This window comes from Heterodontus francisci, chromosome 18 (assembly GCF_036365525.1).
Source record: "Heterodontus francisci isolate sHetFra1 chromosome 18, sHetFra1.hap1, whole genome shotgun sequence".
In the NCBI taxonomy this organism is placed as follows: domain Eukaryota; kingdom Metazoa; phylum Chordata; class Chondrichthyes; order Heterodontiformes; family Heterodontidae; genus Heterodontus; species Heterodontus francisci.
The window spans coordinates 9,786,977-9,812,768 of NC_090388.1; the positions used below are offsets into that span (position 1 = coordinate 9,786,977).

Consider the following 25,792-nt stretch of genomic DNA (forward strand, 5'->3'; position numbering starts at 1 on the left):
CCCCCTACTAGGAGAAACCCGTCAACCCTTTGTCAGATTGGCACCTAGCAGGCGAAGGAAATTCGGGGAATAAACTGAGGTGGGCCCACCCAAAGGGGGAAAATGTATATTTTAGTATCTTTTTTTTTTTCTCTCCACATTGCAATGTGCTGCAAACATTAGGTGTGGAATAGACTTCTGGTCTTTGCATGCGATAATAAAGGGTCCCTCATTATCAGCCCTGGGCCACTGGAGGTTGGAATAAAGTGCAAAATTTGAGGTATTTACTAATGAGAATGCCACAAATGCTGTTTCCCGTAATATGCCATCTACTCTCTTTGCTGAGTGAAGAGAATCCAGTCACAATCTGGCACCAATCATTAGCGCTTAAACTGGTATTTGCACCAAACACCAACAGCTCACCAGCCACTAGTGCGGCTCCTTTAGTCGGCAAGCACGGAGTGCTAGAGCACGTGTATATTCACAAAATACAAGAGGCAAACCTAGCAGCAAAGTGCATTATACACGTGCAACACTCTGCTGCTGGACCCTTGCCAACCCTCCACTCAGTTCTCTTTAATCCTCTGCTCTTTGGAGTCCAATAAAACCTCTGGTCCTATTATCCTTATAACCCTCAAGAAGTGTGCCTCCAAACTTACCCCCTGGCATCCTTTCAACAACTCATTCTGTCTACCTTTCCTTCTCTTTGGAAATGTAGATGTGTTCATTCTAATCTGGAGAAAGGTCATCCGCTCCCATCCTCCCAAACGTTGCCATACGGCAACATGGAAATGTTCACGTGTGAGCTCTCACTGAGCTTTCTAATGTTCTGGAAGCTGCTGTGCACCTCATTATTCATCAGATGTTGGCCTGATCCATGATTGCCAGTATGGCTTTTGACATGAGTATTGCACTGGTGCTCTTTTTTCACCTTTTAGACATACCTCGGGCGGCACAGTGTCGCAGTGGTTAGCACCGCAGCCTCACAGCTCCAGCGACCCGGGTTCAATTCTGGGTACTGCCTGTGTGGAGTTTGCAAGTTCTCCCTGTGTCTGTGTGGGTTTCCTCCGGGTGCTCCGGTTTCCTCCCACATGCCAAAGACTTGCTGGTTGATAGGTTAATTGGCCATTATAAATTGCCCCTAGTATAGGTAGGTGGTAGGGAAATATAGGGACAGGTGAGGATGTGGTAGGAATATGGGATTAGTGTTCTTTTCTTTTGGGCCTCCTTATCTCGAGAGACAATGGATACGCGCCTGGAGGTGGTCAGTGGTTTGTGAAGCAGCGCCTGGAGTGGCTATAAAGGCCAATTCTGGAGTGACAGGCTCTTCCACAGGTGCTGCAGAGAAATTTGTTTGTCGGGGCTGTTGCACAGTTGGCTCTCCCCTTGCACCTCTGTCTTTTTTCCTGCCAACTACTAAGTCTCTTCGACTCGCCACAATTTAGCCCTGTCTTTATGGCTGCCTGCCAGCTCTGGCAAATGCTGGCAACTGACTCCCACGACTTGTGATCAATGTCACACGATTTCATGTCGCGTTTGCAGACGTCTTTATAGCGGAGACATGGACGGCTGGTGGGTCTGATACCAGTGGCGAGCTCGCTGTACAATGCGTCTTTGGGGATCTTGCCATCTTCCATGCGGCTCACATGGCCAAGCCATCTCAAGCGCCGCTGACTCAGTAGTGTGTATAAGCTGGGGGTGTTGGCCGCTTCAAGGACTTCTGTGTTGGAGATATAGTCCTGCCACCTGATGCCAAGTATTCTCCGAAGGCAGCGAAGATGGAATGAATTGAGACGTCGCTCTTGGCTGGCATACGTTGTCCAGGCCTCGCTGCCGTAGAGCAAGGTACTGAGGACACAGGCCTGATACACTCGGACTTTTGTGTTACGTGTCAGTGCACCATTTTCCCACACTCTCTTGGTCAGTCTGGACATAGCAGTGGAAGCCTTACCCATGCGCTTGTTGATTTCTGCATCTAGAGACAGGTTACTGGTGATAGTTGAGCCTAGGTAGGTGAACTCTTGAACCACTTCCAGAGCGTGGTCGCCAATATTGATGGATGGAGCATTTCTGACGTCCTGCCCCATGATGTTCGTCTTCTTGAGGCTGATGGTTAGGCCAAATTCATTGCAGGCAGCTGCAAACCTGTCGATGAGACTCTGCAGGCACTCTTCAGTGTGAGATGTTAAAGCAGCATCGTCAGCAAAGAGGAGTTCTCTGATGAGGCCTTTCCGTACTTTGGACTTCGCTCTTAGACGGGCAAAGTTGAACAACCTGCCCCCTGATCTTGTGTGGAGGAAAATTCCTTCTTCAGAGGATTTGAACGCATGTGAAAGCAGCAGGGAGAAGAAAATCCCAAAAAGTGTGGGTGCGAGAACACAGCCCTGTTTCACACCACTCAGGATCGGAAAGGGGTCTGATGAGGAGCCACCATGTTGAATTGTGCCTTTCATATTGTCATGGAATGAGGTGATGATACTTAGTAGCTTTGGTGGACATCCGATCTTTTCCAGTAGTCTGAAGAGACCACGTCTGCTGACGAGGTCAAAGGCTTTGGTGAGATCAATGAAAGCAACGTAGAGGGGCATCTATTGTTCACGGCATTTCTCCTGTATCTGACGAAGGGAGAACAGCATGTCAATGGTCGATCTCTCTGCACGAAAGCCACACTGTGCCTCAGGGTAGACGCGCTCGGCCAGCTTCTGGAGCCTGGGATTAGTGTGGGATTAGTGTAGGATTAGTATAAATGGGTGGTTAATGGTCAGCACAGACTCGGTGGGCCGAAGGGCCTGTTTCAGTGCTGTATCTCTAAATCTAAAAAAAAATCTAAAACTCTGCTGATCAATCATCTGTTATTGATAATACAACCTTGAACAGAGTCTTGTACTTCACGTAAACAAGTTCTTTTTTGGCCTCCTTGTCTCGAGAGACAATGGGTAAGCGCCTGGAGGTGGTCAGTGGTTTGTGAAGCAGCGCCTGGAGTGGCTATAAAGGCCAATTCTAGAGTGACAGACTCTTCCACAGGTGCTGCAGATAAAATTGGTTGTCGTGACTGTTACACAGTTGGCTCTCCCCGTGCCCTTCTGTCTTTTCTCCTGCCAGCTGCTAAGTCTCTTCAACTCGCCACACTTTAGCCCTGCCTTTATGGCTATCAGCCAGCTCCAGCGATCACTGGCAACTCACTCCCACGACTTGTGATCAATGTCACAGGACTTCATGTCGCATTTGCAGACATCTTTCAAGCGGAGACATGGACGGCCGATGGGTCTGATACCAGTGATGAGCTTGCTGTACGATGTGTCCTTGGGGATCCTGCCATCTTTCACGTGGCCAAGCCATTTCAAGTGCCGCTGGCTCAGTAGGGTGTATAAGCTGGGGATGTTGGCCGCTTCGAAGACTTCTGCGTTGGAGATACGGTCCTGCCACCTGATGCCAAGTATTCTCCGGAAGCAGCGAAGTTGGAATGAATTGAGACGTCGCTCTTGGCTGATATACGTTGTCCAGGCCTCGCTGCCGTCGAGCAAGGTACTGAGGACACAGGCTTGATACACTCGGACTTTTGTGTTCTGTGTCAGTGCGCCATTTTCCCACACACTCTTGACCAGTCTGGACATAGCAGTGGAAGCCTTTCCCATGCGCTTGTTGATTTCTGCATCGAAAGACAGGTTATTGGTGATAGTTGAGCCTAGGTAGGTGAACTCTTGAACCACTTCCAGAGCGTGGTCGCCGATATTGATGGATGGAGCATTTGACGTTATGTCCCATGATCATTTTCTTGAGGCTGATGGTTAGGCCAAATTCATTGCAGGCAGCCACAATCCAGTCTGAGTCTCTGCAGACACTCTTCAGTGTGGGATGTTAATGCAGCATCATCAGCAGAGAGGAGTTCCCTGATGAGGACTTTCCGTACTTTGGTCTTTGGAGGAATGTATGGTGGCATTAAGAGAGCTTTTGGGCCAACCATCAGGAAGATCGCCCCTCTCAAATCTAAATCAGGGGACACAATCACTGACCAACGCAAGCAAATGGACCACTGGGTGGAGCACGACCTAGAACTGTACTCCAGGGAAAATGTTGTCACTGAGACCGCCCTCAATGCAGCCCAGTCTCTGCCAGTCATGGAAGAGCTGGACGAACAGCCAACAAAATCGGAATTCAGCGATGCCATTGATTCTCTAGCCAGTGGAAAAGCCCCTGGGAAGGACGGCATTACCCCTGAAATAATCAAGAGTGCCAAGCCTGCTATACTTTCAGCACTCCACAAAAATGCTTTGCTTGTGCTGGGATGAGGGAACAGTACCACAGGACATGCGCGATGCCAATATTATCACCCTCTATAAGAACAAGGGTGACCGCGGTGGCTGCAACAACTACCATGGAGTCTCCCTGCTCAGCATAATGGGGAAAGTCTTTGCTCGAGTCGCTTTAAACCGGCTCCAGAAGCTGGCTGAGTGTGTCTACCCTGAGGTACAGTGTGGCTTTCGAGCAGAGAGATCCACCATTGACATGCTGTTCTCCCTTCGCCAGCTACAGGAGAAACGCCGCGAACAACAGATGCCCCTCTACGTTGCTTTCATTGATCTCACCAAAGTCTTTGATCTCGTAAGCAGACGTGGTCTCTTCAGACTATTACTTCAAATGTCCACCAAAGCTACTAAGTATCATCACCTCATTCCATGATAATATGAAAGGCACAATTCAGCATAGCGGTGCCTCATCAGACCCCTTTCCCATCCTGAGTGGTGTGAAAAAGGGCTGTGTTCTCACACCTACACTGTTTGGGATCTTCTCCCTGCTGCTCTCACATGCTTTCAAGTCTTCAGAAGAAGGAATTTTCCTCCATACAAGATCTGGTGGCAGGTTGTTCAACTTTGCCCGTCTAAGAACGAAGACCAAAGTAAACAAGTTAACACTTCCTTTATTGCTGTGTTCATGACATTCTCATGGAGCAAGCTTGAACATACTTCTATTTCTCATTTCCTCTTATTATTTTATCATTATTGTAGTTGTTGCTCATCCTCTGACTGTTTCTATACCATTAATTTTGGTGTTTCTTGGAGCTCTGTCCTCTTTCCACAAATTGTTCCCTCAAATTTCACTCCTCATCCACTCTGTCACATGAGCTTTCTTCAGATTGCACAATCTCCGTGCTCGGTTCTGTCAATGACTAAATTACTACATTGTTGTCTGTCTGAAAACTGTGGAAAAGAAAATGTCTTCAATTAATTGAAAGAAATAGGATGTTCCTCTTGTTTGCTGTACCTCTAACTACCAGATACCTCCAGTTCTCCTTTGTGTGTATATTTTGTCTGGCTGCTAATGTCATTACACTAGTTGACATGAGTGTAAAACCGATTTCTGCCTTTTTATGCATCATTTTTCCCCTCATTAGCAGCAGCCAGAGGAAAACCTACCTTTTTGTCCTCAGGTTATCGACTCTTTTTTGCTTTTTTTAAAATCCTGGATGCCCAAGTCTGTCCACAGGTTCAATACTGCTATGTTTGGAGAGATTCACATCGCATTTCTCTTGCTCCTGAAATTGATGCAGCTAAAAGCTGGCCATCACATGAATGATCCCTCTCTAGTGTAACCTTTCTCTTCTTCTCCAGCTGTGACCCTTTCTTCTTTGAACATTCCCATCTCATTTTTTTTTTAGTCTCTAGTAGTACTGCCCAATGCACTGTATCTGTTTTGAAACTGGGTATCCTCATGTAAGCTCTGACTTTAATTCATTCAGTGTCAGAACTATTGAAAGCCAAACCTAATGAATTATAATCAATACTTCCTGATGTACCTTGACTTTATAAATAAAAATAAAATACTGCAGATGCTGGAAATCTGAAATAAAAACAAAAAGTGCTGGAAATACTCAGCAGGTCTGGCAGCATCTGTGGAGCGAGAAGCAAAGTTAACGTTTCAGTTCTGTGACCTTTCATCAGAACTGGTCGACCTAGTCGGATACAGGTTGCATCGTAACAGCAAACTGTTAATAAGGCGAGATGATTTGACATTGAATGTGGACTTGATCCAAGTGGTTGAGATCTTATCATTTCGGAAAGTGGAGATGCCTGTTCTGATGAAAGGTCACAGACCTGAAACGTTAACTTTGCTTCTCTCTCCACAGATGCTGCCAGACCTGCTGACTATTTCTAGCACTTATTGAATTTATGAATTTTTTCAACTGCTCTGGTATTCTACATGATGGACGCTTTCCCTTTAACCTCGTTTTTTTACATTTTAAAGTAGCTGCGGAATTGAATAAAAGTTTTTTTTTTTAATTTCAGTATATTTTGCCATCTGATTTTTAAAAATATTTTAATCAGATTGCAAGATAGATTGTTTTAAACAGAGAATATCAAGAATTGTATAATCCAGGTCCAGTTGAGACAGGAGTGCGATTGATGGAGGAAATCAATCAGGGATTTAAGGTGGATCTATTTTTAAACTTGTGCTCTCACTTTTCTCTTCTAACCCTGCTCACTAGTTGTTTGATTTTCATTGCTATTGTGAAGAATTGTGTGTCCAAGACTGTGTTATGAAAGTGAGACATTCTGGAAATAACGGAACAATAAATAAACAAGTAAAAGCAAACTGGGTCCTCTCTTAATTCAACATGCACAACACCGATTAAATGGCTACTGGTCCATATTTGACTTGGTTTAAACTGCAGAAGGCCAAGGAGAATTGCAAGTCAGAAGCTCCCTCTTTTGGAATGCTTGAAAGCTGTGAGTTGTTACTGAGTTGAATGTAGCCCAGCTAACTGATCTGTGTCAGTCTGTGCACATTGTGAACGGGTTATGAGAAGTGTCTGGAAGTGTCGACAGCTTTATTCAGTGTATTGGTCAGGAGGGGGCTGAGAGCTGAGGGGGTGAGTGTCATCCAAGGATGATTAATGGGCTCTGTAGGGCGCAATAAGAGCTAATATATGCTCAATACCAGTGTGTATTTCTACCTCCTAGGGGAAGAATGCTAAATGGCTTTGTGTAGACCTGTGTATGGTGGCAGACTTGGTGGAAGCTAAGGAATTTCATTCCCTCTTCTGCAAATAAAACTGTCAGTGGAGTGACAGAGATCAGAAAGTCAGGCATCTTTTACTGAAAAGAATAGCTGAAACACAGTGATCCATAAAATTAAGTTTAAAGGTGTTGGAGAAGCTCCTTTGCATATTGCTGCATGAAAGGGGACCTCACAGTGTAAAAGAGTGAAATATGCACACTTGAACTGCAAGGAGGCAGATTCTGGATCAGACACCTCAACCTCTGCTAGTTTAAAAGATCAGAAAATGAACAAAACATTTAGAAGATCAGATGCATTCTTCCCACAGGGGTTAGTGGAGGTAGCACTTGGTAAGAGCTACTGAAGGATTTGGAACACATTATATAGCTGTTGGTGAGAGCTGGGTCTTAGCTAAGAATCAATAACTCTTCCTCGTTTCTGACTGTGCGTCTGCACTTGTAGACCTAGTGTTGGAACTTTTTGTGTTTTAAAGGAATTGTATGACAGACTGTCTGCATTGTAATATCTTCAGTTCCAGTTGCATTCATCAGCTTATAATGTCTGACATGTTAAACTGGACTAAAACCAAGTGATGTGACTTGTTCTAATTTTGCCTGGAAATAATTGTGCAATAACCTTGTGTGATACTAGCAGAACTAGTACAACTAGTGTTGCTAGTGGACCGTCCAGAGCATGGTTTGGGAGCAAAGCATTTTGATGGGAAATGGAATAGAGGCCTAAGGAGAACAGCAGTCGGGTGTAGAATGGAATATGGATCCCGAGAACAGTTTTTTGTGTGATTGGGAATGTTTTTGAGACGGTGACGATCATGATTGTGTGGCCTTGTGAGTTTGTGTGTTTTTATTTTGATTGCTCAAATTTCACAATCAACGTTCTTTAAGTGCCCTAGATATGATAGACCTTTGCTCCATGGTAAGTTGCAGATGCTAAACTAATAACAGGTAAGAGTCAAGTCCCCACAAGTGTAAATGGTTCATTAATCTGTCCAGATCTTCCCAAAAGAATAGCTTCTCCTGAAATTCAGAAGATGGCTCCATCATGCTGCACACTGGAATGTTGGTTTCTCACAGTAGTTAATGGCGAAAGAAAGCAGATCTCTTTGTGCTGCTGATAGCTTGCAGATAGAGTTATATCGAATTCAAGTGATGATTCGTGTCCGTCTATGCTTTATAGTGGTGAGATTTTGGCAACAATTCTCCATGTCCTTGCTTGCCAGCCTTGCCTTTATCTCCAAAAGCGCCATTTGGCTTGCACAATATATTTATGTTTATATTGAAACTTACCACATCTCAAAGAACTCGAGCACTTTATATCCAGTGATACTGGTGCAGGTCAGAGTTTTGGGAGGACTCTTTCACCATGGGTAGTTAGTGTACTGCAGAAAAGATCTGCTTTCGTAATTCCCATTTCTAATTTAAATTGGGAGAGTGGTAAGTTGTGGATCAGATCTCGCATTGTTTCCTAGATCATAAGCTGGATATGTGAACTGAGTTTTTAGTTTGTTTCCTTTTGCTGTGTTTTTGATTTTCTAATGAAGAAAAGTCAAGGAGACACTCTCATTTCTAATCTTCTTTCTTCAGTCACACAATCAATCTTTTGAACAACATTCCAGTGTCAGGCCTGGATCTCCTCTTCAGCCCCGGCATCAAATGTGCAACAGTTGATTACAATGGGAAGAAGATGGATGCAGTTGAAGTTTTGCTGGATTTCATGGAAAAGAGAATAGACAGGGTAAGGCACTGATTTGTTTTTATTTTCTTAAAAGCAAGTATGTTCAGTGGGGTTGAGAATAATATTGCACTGGCGCTGGAGGGGAGATTCCTCAGATTGGGCTAAGATGCAATGCAAGCAAAAGTCTTCACTTCAGCTGGGGGTCAATTTCTTGTTTTTGGCTTGTAAATGTTTTCCTTTTCTGGTGTCACGAGTTGCAGCAGTCGTTTATTAGGGTTCACTAGGAATATAGAGAGCAGTCTGCTTTTTTTTAAAAGCAATATAAAAATCTTGTGTCTGCGCACGACTCCCATAAATATTTTTCATTATAAATGCCTGTAATCCACATTTGTAAAAGGAACTGCCCATATAAACTCATGATGTTGTAATCACATCAACCAACCCCATCATGCCAGTGCAGTGCCGCCACTGGCAGGAGGATTTAATTACAGTGTGACAAGTTTACATAGGAAGGCTTCGCTCTAAATGAGAACATAAGAAATAGCAGCAGGAATAGACCATACGGCCCCTCGACCCTGCTTCACCATTCAATATGATCATGGCTGGTTTTCTGCCTCAAATCCACTTTCCCGCCCACTCCCCATATCCTTCGATTCCCTGAAAAATCAAAAATCTATCGCAGCCTTGAATGTACTCGACTATGGAGCATCCACAACCCCCTGGGGTAGAGAATTCCGAAGATTCACAGCTGCCCTCTGAATGAAGCGATTTCTGCCTATCTCAGTCTTAAATGATCGACACCTTCTCCTAAGGCTAAGTCCCTATGTTCTAGATTCCCCAGCCAAGGGAAGTAACCTCTCAGTGTCCAGAGTGTGGGAATTTATTTATGGAAAAGATATGAAAATGACAATGCATACTTTCCAGTGGTGACAGAATTGCATCTTGTGTGCCTTTGCTCGATTTATCTCCTAGTCTGCAACACCACTTCACCTAAAGACTACGCTTGTTACTGGATGTCAGAGAGTAAAATTTATCTTGTGCAATGAGGCACAACAGGAAATAGCGAATCGGCAGCCCGTTTTGCACTCTGTTCGATTTTCTTTTCCATTGGTGCTGGATGTCAGCTGGGAAGAATTGTGCATCCCAAATGTCATAACATGATCTGGGAGTAACAGAACAAGAACCATAACATTTCGCTGCCGATTTGCTGATGCCCTTTTAATGCTGCCGCCCAACAATAATTTCACCCTCGGAGAGTCCAGATCATGGAAGAGCGGCTAGTATTTCATTGTACGATTACAACGCATTGGCAATCTTGTCCTGCTAATGATGGGATGTCAGTAATGTTACAAATGTATAATTTTGGTTGTATATGCTTTCTTAAATAAAATTGGTTCCACTAGTTAAAGGTTTTGGGGGAGACAGCAGCATAGTGGTAATGTCACAAAACTAGTAATCTAGAGGCCCAGGCCAGTGTCCTGCATACTCTGGTTCAAATCCCACCACAGCAGGTGGTGGAATTTAAATTCAGTTGTTAATAAAAAAAAAAAATCTGTAATTGAAAGCTCGCCTCAGTAATAGTTTCATGGCACTATCATCGATTTTTGTAAAAACCCATCTGGTTCACTAATGTCCTTCAGGGAATGAAATCTTCTGTCCTTACCTGGTCTGGCCTACATGTGACTCCAGACCCACAGCAATGTGGTTGACTCTTAACTGCCATCTGAAATGGCGAAGCAAGCCTCTCAGTTGTCAAGGGCAGTTAGGGATGGGCAACAAATGTTGGCCTTGCCAGTGACGCCCACATCGTATGAAAGAATTTTTTTTTAAAAAGTTAAAATCCTATTTCCTTACAGTCTCTTAGCTGTCACACAGTTCACCAGACTTAAAGTAAATGGACTTACAGTCTGCCGAACACAATCGAGGTAAATGTCCATGGGACTGTGGTTTTGTTGGAACATTGACCTCCTCTAACGTTCTGCCGTTCTTCTGTTGCCCTCCACAATGTACTGAACCAATTCAGCCATTGGCCTAAAATAAAAACAGAAAATGGTCCTTTCTTAAAAACTCAACTGGTAAACAGCATTTACAATGCTAGAGAAACCTGAGCTGTGAAGGTCAGAAACCGGTGACATTTAAATGCTCTTGATCTTTTAGCCTGTGTTGTCCCTGGAAACCAAAGAGAAAAATCAGACAGGAGGTTGTTGAGGCCACAGTTCCTGCCCTTGTGAACTTTAACTCTCTCTCTTTCCCTCAACCCTTGCGGTGGCTCACATGGAAACTGCTGCTACAGGTGAGAGGACCGATGGGAGTCTAGCACTAATCCAATTTTCGTGATGTCATCAAATGGCAAAAAAGAGGGTTTAGAGATTTTTAATGCAGTGAGTTATGATCTGGAATGTGCTGTCTGAAAGGGTGGTGGAAGCATATTCAGTAGTAACTTTCAAAAGGGAGTTAGATAAATGCTTGAAAAGGAAACATTTGTAGGGCTATAGGGAAAGAGTAGGATAGTGGGACTAATTGGATAGCTCTTTCAAAGAGCTGGCAAAGACACAGTGGGCTGAATGGCCTCCTCCTGTGCTGTATGATTCTATGATCGTTATTGCTGCCTTAATACTGTTTCCAGATTATTTCCAGCAAGCAAAGTATCTGTATAGAGTGAATTCTACACACAATCTAATCTGTGTTGTGCATAAATTTGACTAACGTTTCCCAGTTATGCTGCTCATTTACTGAAAACTATTCTGATGAAGGGTCATCGACCTGAAACGTTAACTCAGTTTCTCTCTCCACAGATGCTGCCAGACCTGCTGAGTATGTTCAGCATTTTCTATTTCTATTTCTGAAAATATACAACTTGATTTCTTAATTATCTTGGAGATTATTCAAGTAGCACTTACTGAAGTTTAGGGACCAGCACTTGGATATTAAAATTATTGATATTTTTATTCTGTCCCTTCACTTAAAGTTTTATACAGGTTGTTTATATTCCAGTGGGGTCCTGAGACCCAGGGAGATGGAAAACATTCTGAACAAGTCCAGAATATTGTCTTAAACAATAGGAGGAGCAAAATGAACTTCCCATCAAGCAATTTTATTTCACACAGTTGTGATTTTTAATTTGATTATTTATACCTTTATATTTGATAGGGGTCCAATTTAAAGGAAGGATTGACTCCAGTTTTAAGCGTTCTGACGGAATGTTCCAGAATACACAGAGATATGAGGAAATATATCCGTTCACGGGTAAGGACTTCAAAATTTCATAAAATAAATTATTTAATTCTTTTTTTTTTCTGTTACAAAATACCAGAATTTGAATTAAATATTGTAAAACCATCTAGTTGCTAACTGACAGTGTAATTATTTTCTGGTTATTGTTTTAGAAAAGTAGGAGGTGAAAATTCATATTAAAGACACAAAGCACTGCAAGTACACAGTGTCCCTATTTCTCGTTCAGTCCCGTACTCTATCCTGGATCGCCTTGGATTTCAATTTAATTAGTCATTTTCATTCTGCGGCGTTGTCAAAGGATTTCTGGAAGGCTAAATAAACTACATCTTACAAACTTTCACAATCTATTTCATTTGTGATAACCCTCAAAAAGTCAAGGAGGTTTGTCAAACAGAACAAGCCCTGCACTAAATCCACGCTGACTAGCTTATTTAGCTATTACTGCAAGGGTACTACTCCTTAGTATTGTTTAGCAACTCTGTTCTAAATCTTTGGCATTTAATTTTGTATCTGTGGCCCATCATTCTTGACCGGTCAACTACGATTTTCTCTCCAGCTCTGCCTTTCATTGACAGTCAGTGCAGGAAAAACACAGTTCTTAATTTTATGTTTAGTCTATGATTAGGTTAATTAGTTTACTCTGGTAATGTACCAAGGCTATGAAGCATTAACTAGATGAATTTTGATTAACTGCAGGAAAAATTGCTTGACATTTTTTTAAAACTCTAGTGTTTGGCGTATTTCTTGAAAATATAAATGTGATTTTAAAAGTAGAGAATAACAATGTATAAAAATCTCCTGTCATACTTTAGCTAAAGTTGCATTATGTAACCAACAAAAATATCATCTTCACCTCACTCCCATTACACTGAAATCTTGGTCACCTCCAGGCTTCAGTTCTCCAACATTCTCCTCACTGGCTTCTTCAGCTCCACCCTGCACATACTCCAGTTCATCCAGAACTCCAGCACATACACCTAGTCCCATATCAAGTTCACCTGCCTGTCACCCTCAATTTGTCTCCTATTGCACTAAATTCAAGATCCTCATTCTCCTTTGTAGATCACTTTGGGGCCCCACCTAGTCCTTCAATTGCAGTGTCAACTTGGCTCAGTTTCTAGTACTATTGCCTAATTGGATGGCTCTTTCAAAGAGCCGGCACATATATGATGGATCAAATAGCCTCTTTCTGTGTTGTATGATTCCATGATAACATTCTGTAACTTTATGTAAACATATTTGATGCTATGCCTGTGTTTCAATAATCTGTGATTGCTTTTGCTTCTGGGTGGAAGTTAGATTGTGTTTGCATTTTGATCGTGTCATAGAATTTTAGGGATATGGGTTTTATAGTTATGCAGCCTTTAAATCAGATCTGGAGTATCATAGAATGGTTGCAGTACAGAAGGATGCCATTCAGCCTGTCATGTCCATGCTGGCTCTCTGCAAAAGCAACTCAGTCCCACTCCTCCACCTTTTTCCCCTTATCCCCGCAGTTTGTTTTTCTTCAGGTGCTTATCCAATTCTATTTTGAAAGCCCCAATTGAATCTGCCTCCACCATTCTCGTGCAGCGCCTTCCAGATCAAAATCACTCACTGCGTTAAAAAAAGCTTTTCCTGATGTCTCTGTTGGTTCTTTTGCCAATCACCTTAAATCAGTGTCCTCTGGTTCTTGACCCTTCTGTTAATGGGAACAGTTTCTATCTACTCTATCGAGACCCCTCATGATTTTGAATACTTCTATCAATCTCCTCTCAACCTTTTCTAAGGGGAACGATCAATCTGTCCATGTATCGGAAGTCCGTCAGAAGAGTATAGCTATAAATGTAACCAAACTTCATATCATGGTGTGCCTGATCTAACTTTGAAAGATTGTTCTCATGAAAATAAAGCCCAGATTATAATAGTGTGGCTATTAAATGGTTAATTGAGGCTGCTAACTATGAAATGAAAAAGCTGATTAATCGTGTAATGGCATGAACATTGGTGGCAAGGCAGAGAATAGGGAGGCTCTATACACCAGCTGCCGGGTATCTCCTAATGGCCATTTACACAACGACAGATGAGAATAATGTTGCAAAGGTGATAGAACCTAAAGGGAACAAAAAATATTAAATGTGAGTTAATATTTTAAGGTTTTCAGTACTCAAAGCCCAGTCGGGTACTCCACTACTTGTATGGGAAGTATTTTGAGATATTTAAGATGTGGAGGTGTTGGAATAAATGCAAATACATTTTTAAAAATTAATTTGAGTTGTATTCAACATTTGGTTTAATTTAAACTGTTTGACGTGCAGTTAAACAGATATTACCCATACATATTTTAGTTAGTTTAGTATTGTGTCAAATCATTTCCTAAACTGGTGCCATTTTTGCATTGGTAGGTCCTGCCTCCTTTAAAAGATGTAAAGAATCGTCCTGAAGTCGGCACCACTCTTAGAAATAAGCTGGTGCGTCTCATGACCCACATCGACACTGGAGTGAAGCACACTGCAGCAGAGTTCCTGTTTGTCCTGTGCAAAGAGAGTGGTGAGCATCAGTGGAACCCCACCTCCCATATTCCCACTCTTTTTTTATTATCGTTAATGGAGGAGGCCAACACATTTCGTTTTTGATGTCGTTTAGTGACACGTCGGTTGCTAATTCTATTAAACTGCGCAATGGGAGAGCAATATCTGGTCACTATCTATTGATGTATTAAAAATCTGTGCGCACTTCCTGTCAACTGCTTTCAATGAAGACTTACAATGTAAAATTGTCACACTGTAATCACACCCTCCCACCAGAGGTGGTGCTGTAGTGCCTTGGTTTTAGCCAGAATCATAGAATGATAGTGCAGAAGGAGGCCATTCAGTCCATTGTGCCTGTGCCAGCTCTTTGAAAGAGCTATCCAATTAGTCCCGCTCCCTCGTTCTATCCCCACAGCCCTGCATCTCCCAGCTTCTCAACCTGTACTAAAGAGAAATTCCAATTCTCTAACCATTTCGACCTATCAACTTCCCAATTTACAGTTCCTTTTTTCTATTTAATTATAAATGATATAAAATCTAACTTATAATAGCTTAACATGACTTTTTAAGATGCTGACTCAATCTCATCTGTGTGCCCTGGATCGCTTGCTCTTTAATGTTAGTTTATGAGAGACAGTAGCATAGTGGTAATGTTACTTAATGGACTAGTGATCCAGAGGCCTGGGCTCGTGCTCCGGAGACATGAGTTCAAATCCCACCACAGCAGCTGGGGGAATTTAAAAGTGAATAAAGAAAAAATGTTCTAAAATAAAATCAAAATACTGCTGATGCTGGAAATCTGAAATAAAAACAAAGTCCTGGAAATAATCAGATCTGGCAGCATCTGTGGAGAGAGAAACAGAGTTAATGTTTCAGGTCTGTGACCTTGCATCTGACCTGCTGAGTATTTCCAGCACTTTCTGTTTTTATTTTATATGAAAAAAAATTCACGTGAAGATGATGCTTTGGCTTAAATACCCTTGTTCTGGGAGTGCTGACATTAAAAAAGGATAATGAGTGTAGCGCTTTATCAGAACAGGGAGCAAGATGTGAGTGCTTTAATGATACTGAACAATGGAGGGAGATAATGAGTAGAATGTCCTGAATGTTTGAAAAGCTGGTAGTAGGTGAAACTGATAGTGATCGTATGGTAAGGCAGTCATGGGTGCAGTAGTATTGTGGTTATGTGGTATTAGACTAGCAACCACAGTCAAGTTGTCTAATTGAATTTAATAAATCTGATAATTTGTGCACCGATGCCAGAAAAAAAACCTCCCTCCTATCCAGTGCTGCAGAGTCACCAAAGCAAAATTCACTGGCTGTGGTGACGACTAATGGCAGGATTGTAAGAAACATTGAACATTTGAAAAGACAGCAGTATGTTATTTAGAAATGGCTAGACAGGTTCTTACACACAAAATGTAAAGAAAGAAAGACTTGCATTTCTGTAGTGTCTTTCGTGCCCTCAAGATCTCTGAGTATTTTACAGCCAGTGAAGTACATTTGAGGCAGTCGTTGATGTAATATAGGAAACACGACAGCCAATTTACACATAGCAAGATCCCACAAACAGCAATGTGATGATAACAAAATAATCTGTTCTTTGCTGTTTGACAGCTGCTCTGCTGCTCTTCAAGTTGTGCCATAGGGTCTTTTACATCCACCCAAGAATGTTAGATGGAGCCTTGGTTTAGTGAATCATTTGAAAAGGTTACACCTCTGACAGTGCAGACCGCCCCCAGCCTAGACTGAGTGCAAGTCCATTGTGGGGCTTGAGCACACAACTTTCTGACCTGGGTGAAAGTTCTACCAATTGAGCCAAGTTGACACTTTGAGTGTGGGATTGCAACTTTAGTGATGTCATGAAATGACAAAAGAACAGGGATTTTGAGGAGAGATTTTTAATGCAACGAGTTGTGATCTAAAATGCACTGCCTGAAAGGGCGGTGGAAGCAGATTCATTAGTAACTTTCAACAGGGAATTTGATAAATATTTGAAAAGGGAAATATTTGCAAGGCTACGGGGAAAGAGCAGAATCCTGGGACTAATTGGATAGTTTTTTTTCCAAAGAGCCGGCACAGGCATGATGGGCAGAATGGCCTCCTGTTCTGTATGAATCTATGACCAAATAAAGTCTTAGTTATTAATGGTATCCAATATGCATTAACTCTCCCTTCCATATGTTTTGCTAATGTCTCCTTGTGAAAGTTAGTGGCAGCACAGAAACATGTTATATTTTCCCTCTTAATTCTAAACAGTGAGGTAGCTTCTATTTGGAAAATACTTCTCCAGGGAGGTATGTAACTTGCTGATGGATGCTATTTTCTTCCAGTTGATTGCTTGTTAAAGTACACTGGCTACGGTAATGCTGCAGGACTACTTGCTGCTCACGGGCTGCTGGCTGGAGGGAGGGGTGACGGGCAGTATTCTGAAGATGAGGACACAGATACCGAAGAGTACAAAAGTGTCAAATCTTTGTAAGTATCTTCTCAAAACTATTTTAGTGGTTTGCGAATGCAAGTACAAAGGGTATGTTTTCGCACTATAAAGCGGAATGGTGGCTAGTGAACTTAGTAGAGGTGAAAATATCATTTCGATTTATGCAGAGTTTACTGATTGTATGGAATGGGCTGCCAAAAGAGGCTGTGAGCAGGGTGCGTGCCTGGAGAAAGATCTGATGGGAGAGATAGCATGGGATGTGACAATTCCTAGATACGGGAACTGGCCATGTTTGGTCCTGTATATTCCCAAGCTCCTGTACATTCCCAAGCTCCTGCGTTCTATGTTCATGATACTTTGGTGAAGAAACCTACCTTTTTAAAAAAAAAAGTTCTAATACTATTTGTGAAAATATTCACATTTTCTTGGCAGGATTGTTTGAAAATTCAGTTTGTGCCCTTCGAGCCAATTCTCTGCTAGTTGCAAAACCAGAGGGAGGACTCAAAGATGTCATAGGCTCATTTATGGCACAGAAGGAGGCTATTTGGCCCATCGAGTCCATGCTGGCTCTCCGCAGAGCAATCCAGTCAGTCCCATTCCCCTGCTCAATCCCTATAACCCTGCAAGTTTATTTCCTTCAAGCGTGCATCCAATTTCCTTCTGACATTATTGATTGTTTTCGCTGCCACCACCCTTGTGTGCAGTGAGTTCCAGGTCATTTCCACTCACTACGTTTAAAAAAAAAAAAAGTGCTTCCTCACATCCCCCTGCTGCATCTCTTGCCCAAAACCTTCAATCTCTGTCCCCTAGTCCTTGTACCATAAGTTAATTGGAACAGTTTTTCCTTGTCGAACTTATCTAAACCTATCATAATTGTGTGCACCTCTATCAAATCTCCCCTCAATCTCCTTTGCGCCATTGGAGAACAACCCCAGTAACTAAAAACCCCCACTCCCAGAATCATTCTGGTAAATCTCCTCTGCACCCCCTCAAGGACCCTTACAACCTTCCCAAAGTGTGGTGACCAGAAATGGACGCAATACTCTAGTTGGGGCCTAACCAGAGCTTTATAAAGGTTCAAATTAACTTCCCTGTTTCTGTACTCAATGCCTCTCTTTATGAAGCACAAGATCTCCTTTGCTTTACTAACCATTCTCTCAATTTGCTCAGCCATCTTCAAAGATTGATGCACATGCACCCCCAGGTCCCTCTGTTCCTGCACACTCTTTAGAACTGTGACATTAAGTCTGTATTTCCTCTCCCGATCCCTTCTGCCAAAATGCATCACCTCACACTTGCCTGTATTAAATTCCATCTGTCACTGGTCTGCCCATAATGCTAGCCTATCTATGTTCTGATGCAGGCAATTTATATCCTCTTTATTGCTTGCCACTCCTCCAAGTTTGGTATCATTGGCAAATATTGAAATTTTGAGATTCTACTCTGTATTGGAAGATCCAAGTCATTTATTTATCGCAAAAATGTGATATAGTGGTGCTAGCATTGATCCTTGGGGAACACCTCTGTCTACCATCCTCCAGTTAGAAAAATAACCATTTACCACGACTTGGTGTTTTCTGTCCTTGAGCCAATTTTTTTTTTATCCAATTGGACACTGACCCTCCTCTTCCATGAGCCTCAATATTTTTGTTAAGCAGTCTTTTATGTGGTACTTTGTCAAAGGATTTCTTAAAATCCATATAGACAATATCTATTGCGTTCCCTTCATCAACCTTCTCTGTTAGTTCATCAAAAACTTCAATTAGTCAAGCATGAAAACTTGGAAGAATGCGCAGGGTTATGGGGGGAAGGCAGGGGAATGGAACTGTGGGAGTTGCTCTTCCAGAGAGCCGGAGCGGACAAGATGGCCGAATGCCTGCTTGCCTGCTGTAACGATTCTGTGATGATCTCCTTTTTACAAATTCACGCTGGCTATCCTTAATTAACTCAAACCTCTCCAAGTGCCTGTTGTTTTTTTCCCGGTTCTTATTTCTAGAACCTTACCCACTACTGATGTTAAACTAAGTGGCCTCTAGTTGCTGGACTGCTCTTTTCATAATGGTTAGAGCTAGGAAGACCTAAATAAGGACAGACTTTTTCATCAACTCCCCACCAAACCTATTAGGAGGGAGGAAAGGTAGCTGGGATTATTCTCGCTGTTATTTTAAGAAAATTAACTTCCATGTTACTTGGAACCAAGTGCTTGTAATGTCAGTTTGCTAACTCCGATTCAGTCCACCTTTTAATTTGCAGTATTAACCCCATCACTGGTCACGTAGAGGAGCCGATGCCTAATCCAATGGATGGAATGACAGAGGAGCAGAAAGAATATGAAGCAATGAAACTCGTCAACATGTTTGACAAGCTGTCCAGGTAAGGTGGTCATTTCTGTCAATAGTGCCTTCTGTTATAAGCAGCGACAGTTTTCATTAATAGATAAGTGTTTGGTCAGTAAATAACTCCTTGCTTTTCAGTATTGATAGTACCTTTGTCAGGTTTTATTTTCTTCCCACTAAGATTTTGTCCTGTTCTATGTTCTTCTCCTGTTTACTTTTCACTCTGTGTATGCTGTCTTGTATTTGGTGTTTTTCCTCTGCTTACTAAGGTCTAATACTATGAGTAAAGGTGGCAGGTTTCCTTTAAATTCATACAATTGCCTTTAGCATTTTATTTTCACAATGTCAATGCAGTTGACTGTGGAGGTGGGGAACGGGAATTGAGCTGTACTATACGGGGAGTGATGCCTTATGCTTGGCTTAATGTTTGGCTTTCTGAGAACGTGTGTGAACTGATGGTCATAAGTGCCTTTTCCTGTATGGGCAGGGACAGTTTAAGGTGCCTGTGAATCCTGCAGTTGCAGGAAACCCCTACTAGAGCTTGGGTGATGTGTTGCATAACAACTTAGAGTCATAGAGCTTGCATTTATATAACGCCTTCAACGTAGTAATTCTTATATTCTTTCACGGGATGTGGGGGTTGTGGGCAGGTCAGCAATTGTTGCCCATCCCCTAATTGCCCTTGAGAAGGTGGTAGCGAGCTGCCTTCTTGAATTGCTGCAGTCCATCTGGTGCGGGTACAGCCACAATGCTGTTAGGGAGGGAGTTCCAGAATTTTGATCCAGCAACAGTGAAGGAACGGCGATATAGTTCCAAGTCAGGGTGGTGTGTGGCCTGGAGGGGAACTTGCAGGTGGTGGTGTTCCTATGCGTCTACTGCCCTGGTCCTTCTAAGTGGTAGAGGTCGTGGGTTTGGAAGGTGCTGTTGAAGGGCCTTGGTGAGTTACTGCAGTGCATCTTTTAGATAGTACACACTGCTGCCACTGTGCGTTGGTGATGGAGGGAGTGAATATTGAAGGTGGTGGATGGGGTGCCAATCAAGCAGGCTGCTTTGTCCTGGATGGTGTCAAGCTTCTTGAGTGTTGTTGGAGTTGCACCCATCCAGGCAAGTAGAGAATATTCCATCACACTCCTGACTTGTGCCTTGTAGATGGTGGACAGGCTTTATGAAGTGAGTTACTTGCCTCAAAATTCCCAGCCTCTGACCTGCTGTTGTAGCCACAGCATTTATGTGACTGGTTCAGTTAAGTTTCTGGTCAGTGGTCAGCCCCAGGATGTTGATAGTGGGGGATTCAGCGATGGTAATGCCATTGAACATCAAAGGGAGATGATTAGATTCTCTCTTGTTGGAGATAGTCATTGCCTGGCACTTGTGTGGCACGAATGTTACTTGCCACTTATCTGCCCAGGCCTGAATGCTGTTCACGTCTTGCTGAATATGGGCACAGACTGTTTCAGTGTCTGAGGAGTCATGAATGGTGCTGAACATTGTGCAATCATCAGCGAACATCCCCACTTCCAACCTTATAATGGAGAGAAGATCATTAGCAGTTAAAAATGGTTGGGTCGAGGACACTACCCTGAGAAACTCCTACAGTGATGTCCTAGAGCTGAGACGATTGACCTCCAATCTCTTGCCACATTGATGTAACAGGTAGGAACAGGAGGAAGCCATTTAGATAAAATCATGGCTAATCTGTGACCTAACTCCATATCCCTTCTTTGCCCCATAAATCTTAATACCCTTGGCTAATAAAAATCTATCAATCTCAGTTTTAAAGTTAATGAATCATAATAAAATGACTCCTTGCCAACCTATTCCAGAAGCCTGGAATCTGTGTAAATTAGTGCAGACCAATTACTTGAGCCAGGCATAGGCGGAAAGTCGCACAAAGATTAGAGCTGAGCGGATACAGCAGAACCTGTGCTACTGTTGATCGCTCTCATTAAAAGCACGGGTTTAATTAACAGATCATTGAGGCCGACAGTATAGCTTTTGAGTTTCTCTTTCTTCAGAATCCATCTCACAGTTGATGCCTCATGAAAAGGCCAGAACTGTTATGTGGCACTCAATTAGAGAAAGATGAACAAGCTCTTCCAACGCTCACCAAAGTGTTTGACCCAGGGAAAGCGGGATTCTGCTTTGTTAAATTAGCAAAAATATGCATGTTGTAATTAATTCCAGGTATTGGTACTGACAGACACACAACAGGCCAGAAAGATTGCCATACAAAAGGTCTGACTCAGTCATAATCAGGCTAAATGGCATTGTGAAGATGTAACCTGCATCAGTGAGAGGGGGCTCTGGGGAGACCTGTAGCCGCAGACAGGAATCCAAGCATCCAACTTCTTAATTGAGACCTCCTTTCCACAAAGCCACTCAAAAGACAATGTTTTATTTATAGTGAATAATTAACAAAGTGAGCTGGAATGTGATGTTGGCAGCTATGTCAGGTGCAGGGTGTAGGGTGTGTATTCTTACTTCTCAGTATATTGGTGTCTTTTCTCCTGAATAACCGTTCCTTTTTTATAGATATGGTTTGTACAACTATGTTACATGAAACTGATGCATTTACATTCAGAATTACACATCCCATAAAGCCCTTCTTGATGGGCTAACTATCCCCATACTGGCCCAGTTTACAAACATTCCCACAGATTTTGAAAATGTAACGATTCATGATTCTGACTGTTGATATATCAAGCTTTACGTAATAAATGTTAATCAAATCTCCAACAGCACCAACTTGCATTTATATACTGCCTTTAACAGTTGTAAAACTTCCTAATGAGTGTTATCAAACAAAATTTGACACTGGGGCACATAAGGAGATATTTGGACAGGTGGCCAAAAGTTTGGTCAAAGAGGCTTTAAAGAGTGCCTTAAAGTAAGAGAGAGGTAGAGAGATTTAGAGAAGGAATTTGAGTTTAAGATCTAGGCAGCTGAAAGTAGAGCGATTTTAAAATCAGGGATCAGCTTAACCTGGAGCCAATGTAGGTCAGCAAGCACAGGGGTGATGGTGAATGGGACGTGGTGCGCGTTAGGGCACGGGCAGCAGAGTTTTAAATGACCAAGTTTACAGAGGATGGAAAAGTGGGAGGTTGGCCAGGAGTGCATTAGGATAGTCAAATCTAGAGGTAACAAAGGCATGTAAGACTCCCTCCTTACATATGTTATTAAATATCCTGTTTTCTATTTAATTTTTAAAAATTATATACATTTTCAAAGTCTTACCAAGCAGTGGCCTTGAAAATAGTTTAAAAATAGCAGTTCTGATTGAGACCGGCATCTGAGACTCCGAGGCCTAAATTCACGTGCTTCCTAAAACCAGGCTTGATGAGTCGATCAGAATGGAAAGGTCCGGGAATGGTCCTGTATTGGTCCTCGGGCCTCATCATCACCTTGCGAGCTACAGACAACTATAAGGCTCCCAAACCCGCCTTACTTGGCTCATTGGGGCCTGACCAGTATTGGATGGCTGAGGACCACAGGTGAGCTGGGGGGAGAGGTGATCAGGAGGCGGGCAAAGTTTAAAAACTCCTTAGTTGCAGACTTTTTCTGCCGTCTCCAGTAGTTCTTTTAAGGATCCCAGTTTGGCTGCTGTAAGGCCTGAAAAAGCAGTACAAGCAGGAGACGCTTCAAAATCCAGTTGAGGCCTGTGCTCAATCACTGAAAGTTAGTGTATAGGTACAAAAAGTAATCATAGAAAATCATATGATTGGACAGAGTCGCATGGATTTATGAAAGGAAAGTAGTGTTTGACAATGTAACTAGTTGGGTGGATAAGGGGGAACCAATGGATGTAGTGTATTTGGATTTTCAAAAAGCATTCGATAAGGTACTGCACAACAAGTTATTACATAAAATGAGGGCTATGGGATTGGGGGTAATAGCATGGATTGAGTATTGGTTAAATAACAAACAGTAGGAATAACTGGGTCTTTTTCTCATTGGCAGGCTATGACTAGTGGGGTACTGCAAGGATCAATGCTTGGGCCTCAGCTATTTACAATCTATGTTAATGACTTAGATGAGGTGACCGAGTATAATGTATCCTGATTTGTTGGCAATACAATGTTCGGTGGGAATGTCAGTTGTGAAGAGGACACAAAGCTGCAAAAGTATTTAGACAGGTGAAATGAGTGGGCAAGAACAGAGCAGATGGAATATAATGTGAAGTTATCCACTTTGGTGGGAAGAATAGAAAAGCAGAATATTTTTTAAATGGTAAGAGACTGTGAAATTTTGGTATTTGGAGGGATCTGGGAGTCCCTGTACACAAAATCACATGTACAGCAAGTAATTAGGAAAGCAAATGGTATGTGGATCTTTATTACAAAGGGATTGGCGTATAAGAGTAAAGAAGTCTTAACTGCAATTGTACACCTCAGAGCAGCTAGGGATGGGCAATAAATTCCAGTGAAACGCAGAGTGGAGAGTACTCTGGGGGTTGGGTGGGTGGATTACAGTACCGGGGTAGGGTAGGGTACAGAACCAGGGGTGGGGGGGGGTGGAGGGGAGGTGTGATATCTGTTTCTAATTTGTACAAATGACTCAATGCAAAATGGTCAAAGCTTGTCGAAGATGGAAAACTGGAAGAGGCAGTGAAATCTGAGAAGGTAGCTCAGAAAATACAAGTTGTATTGGATGAAATAAGTGGACAGGGCAACGGCAGATGAAATTCAATGTAGAGAAGTGTAAAATGCTAAATGTAGGAAGGAAAGGTTTGCTATGTTGAACTGAGAAACAGAAAATGGGCAATCACGCCGCTGGGAGTGTACTATAGAAACCCACACAGCCAGAGGGAGACAGAAGAATGAATATCTAGAGTCATTTACGCATAGGAGGACATTCGGCCTATCAGGTCCATGCCCACTCTCCTTAGAGCAATCCAGTCAGTCCCACGCCACTGCTCGATCCCCATTTCCCTTCAAGTGCCAATCCAATTTCCTTTTGAAATCATTGTCTCCACTTCCAACATCGTAGCAGGCAGTGAGTTGCAGGCCATTACCACTCACTGCGTAAAAAATGTTCTTCCTCTCATTCCCCCTGCATCTCTTGACCAAAATCTTCAATCTTTGTACCCTAGTCCTTGTACCATGAGTTAATGGGAACAGTTTTTCCTTGTCTTAACTTATCTAAGCCTTTCATAATCTTGTACACCTCTATCAAATCTCTCCTCAATTTCCTTTGTTCCAGGGAGAACAACCCCAGCTTCTCCAACCTAACCTTGTAATTAAAGTCCCCATCCCCGGAACTATTCTGGTAAATCTCCTCTGCATCCTCTCAAGGACCTACACCTCTTTTGCTAAAGTGCAGTGACCAGAACTGAATGTGATACTCTATTTGGGACCCAACCATAGATTTATAAAGGTTCAGCATAACTTACCTGCTTTTGTACTCTCTGCCTCTATTTATGAAGCCCACGGTCCCATATGCTTTGCTAACCACTCTCTATATGTCCTGCCACCTTCAAAGATCAATGCACATGCACCCCTAGGTCCCTCTGTTTTTGCACACTCTTTAGAAGTGTGCCATTAAGTTGATATTGCCTCACCTTATTCCTTCTGTCAGAAAGCATCATATGACACTTAAATTATTAAATTCCATCTGTCAGTTGTCTGCCCATTCTGCTAGCTTATCTATGTCTTGTTGCAGGCGGTTCATATCCCCCCACCGTTTGCAACTCCTCCAAGTTTTATATCATCAGCAAATTTTGAAATTTTACTCTGTATTCCAAGATCCAAGTCATTTATATGTAGCAAAAAAAATGCAGTGGTCCTAGCACTGACCCTTGGGGAACACCACTGTCTATGTTCCTCCAGACTGAAAAACAACCATTTACCACAATGCGCTGTTTTCTGTTCTTGAGCCAATTTTTTTTATCCAGTTGGACACTGACCTTCCTATTCCATGAGCCTCAATTTTATTAACCAGCCTTTTATGTGGTACTTTGTTGAACTCTTTTTCTTAAAATCCATATAGACAACATCCACTGCATTCCCTTCATCAACCTTCTCTATTCATCAAAAAATTCAATTAGATTAATTAAATCTGTGCTGGCTATCCTTAATTAACTCAGACTTCTCCAAGTATCTGTTGGTTTTTTCACCCTGATTTATGGTTTCTAAAACCTTACCCACCACTGATAAACTAACCAGCCTGTAGTTGCTAAGACTGTGCTTACACCCTTTCTTGAATATAAGGGTGTCACATTTTCAAATTGCTGCAAAGTGCAGAAACAAGGCAGTAACAGTAGGGGATTTCAACTACTCTCAAATCAACTGGGATAAAATCAGTGTAAAAAGGTATAGAGGGTGCAGAATTCTTAAAATACTTTCAGGAGAACTTTTTTTAGCCAGTAGATAGCAAGCCCAACAAGGGAAGGGGCAGTTTTGATTTAGTTTTAGGGAATGAATCCGGGCAGGTGGAAGGGGTATCAGTGGGAGGGCATTTTAGTGGTCGTGATAACTCAATTAGATTTAGCATGGTTGTGGAAAAGGACAAAGATAAACCAAGAATAAAAGTTTTACACTGGGGAAAGGCCAATTTTACTAAGCTGAGATGTGATTTGTCAAGAGTGACTGGAAATAGCTACTTGAATG

The 25,792-nt window shown here is 42.4% G+C and overlaps 1 protein-coding gene across 1 annotated transcript in view; it reads left to right on the top strand.

Annotated features, from left to right (window-relative positions):
• Positions 1-25,792, top strand: part of ric8b (RIC8 guanine nucleotide exchange factor B) — an 81,453-nt gene that overhangs the window by 46,935 nt on the left and 8,726 nt on the right. Inside the window, exons 5-9 of the mRNA XM_068050214.1 lie at positions 8,577-8,727; positions 11,818-11,913; positions 14,286-14,430; positions 16,745-16,889; positions 19,105-19,224. Coding sequence (XP_067906315.1) covers positions 8,577-8,727; positions 11,818-11,913; positions 14,286-14,430; positions 16,745-16,889; positions 19,105-19,224 — 657 coding nt within the window. The remainder of the gene's footprint in view (positions 1-8,576; positions 8,728-11,817; positions 11,914-14,285; positions 14,431-16,744; positions 16,890-19,104; positions 19,225-25,792) is intronic.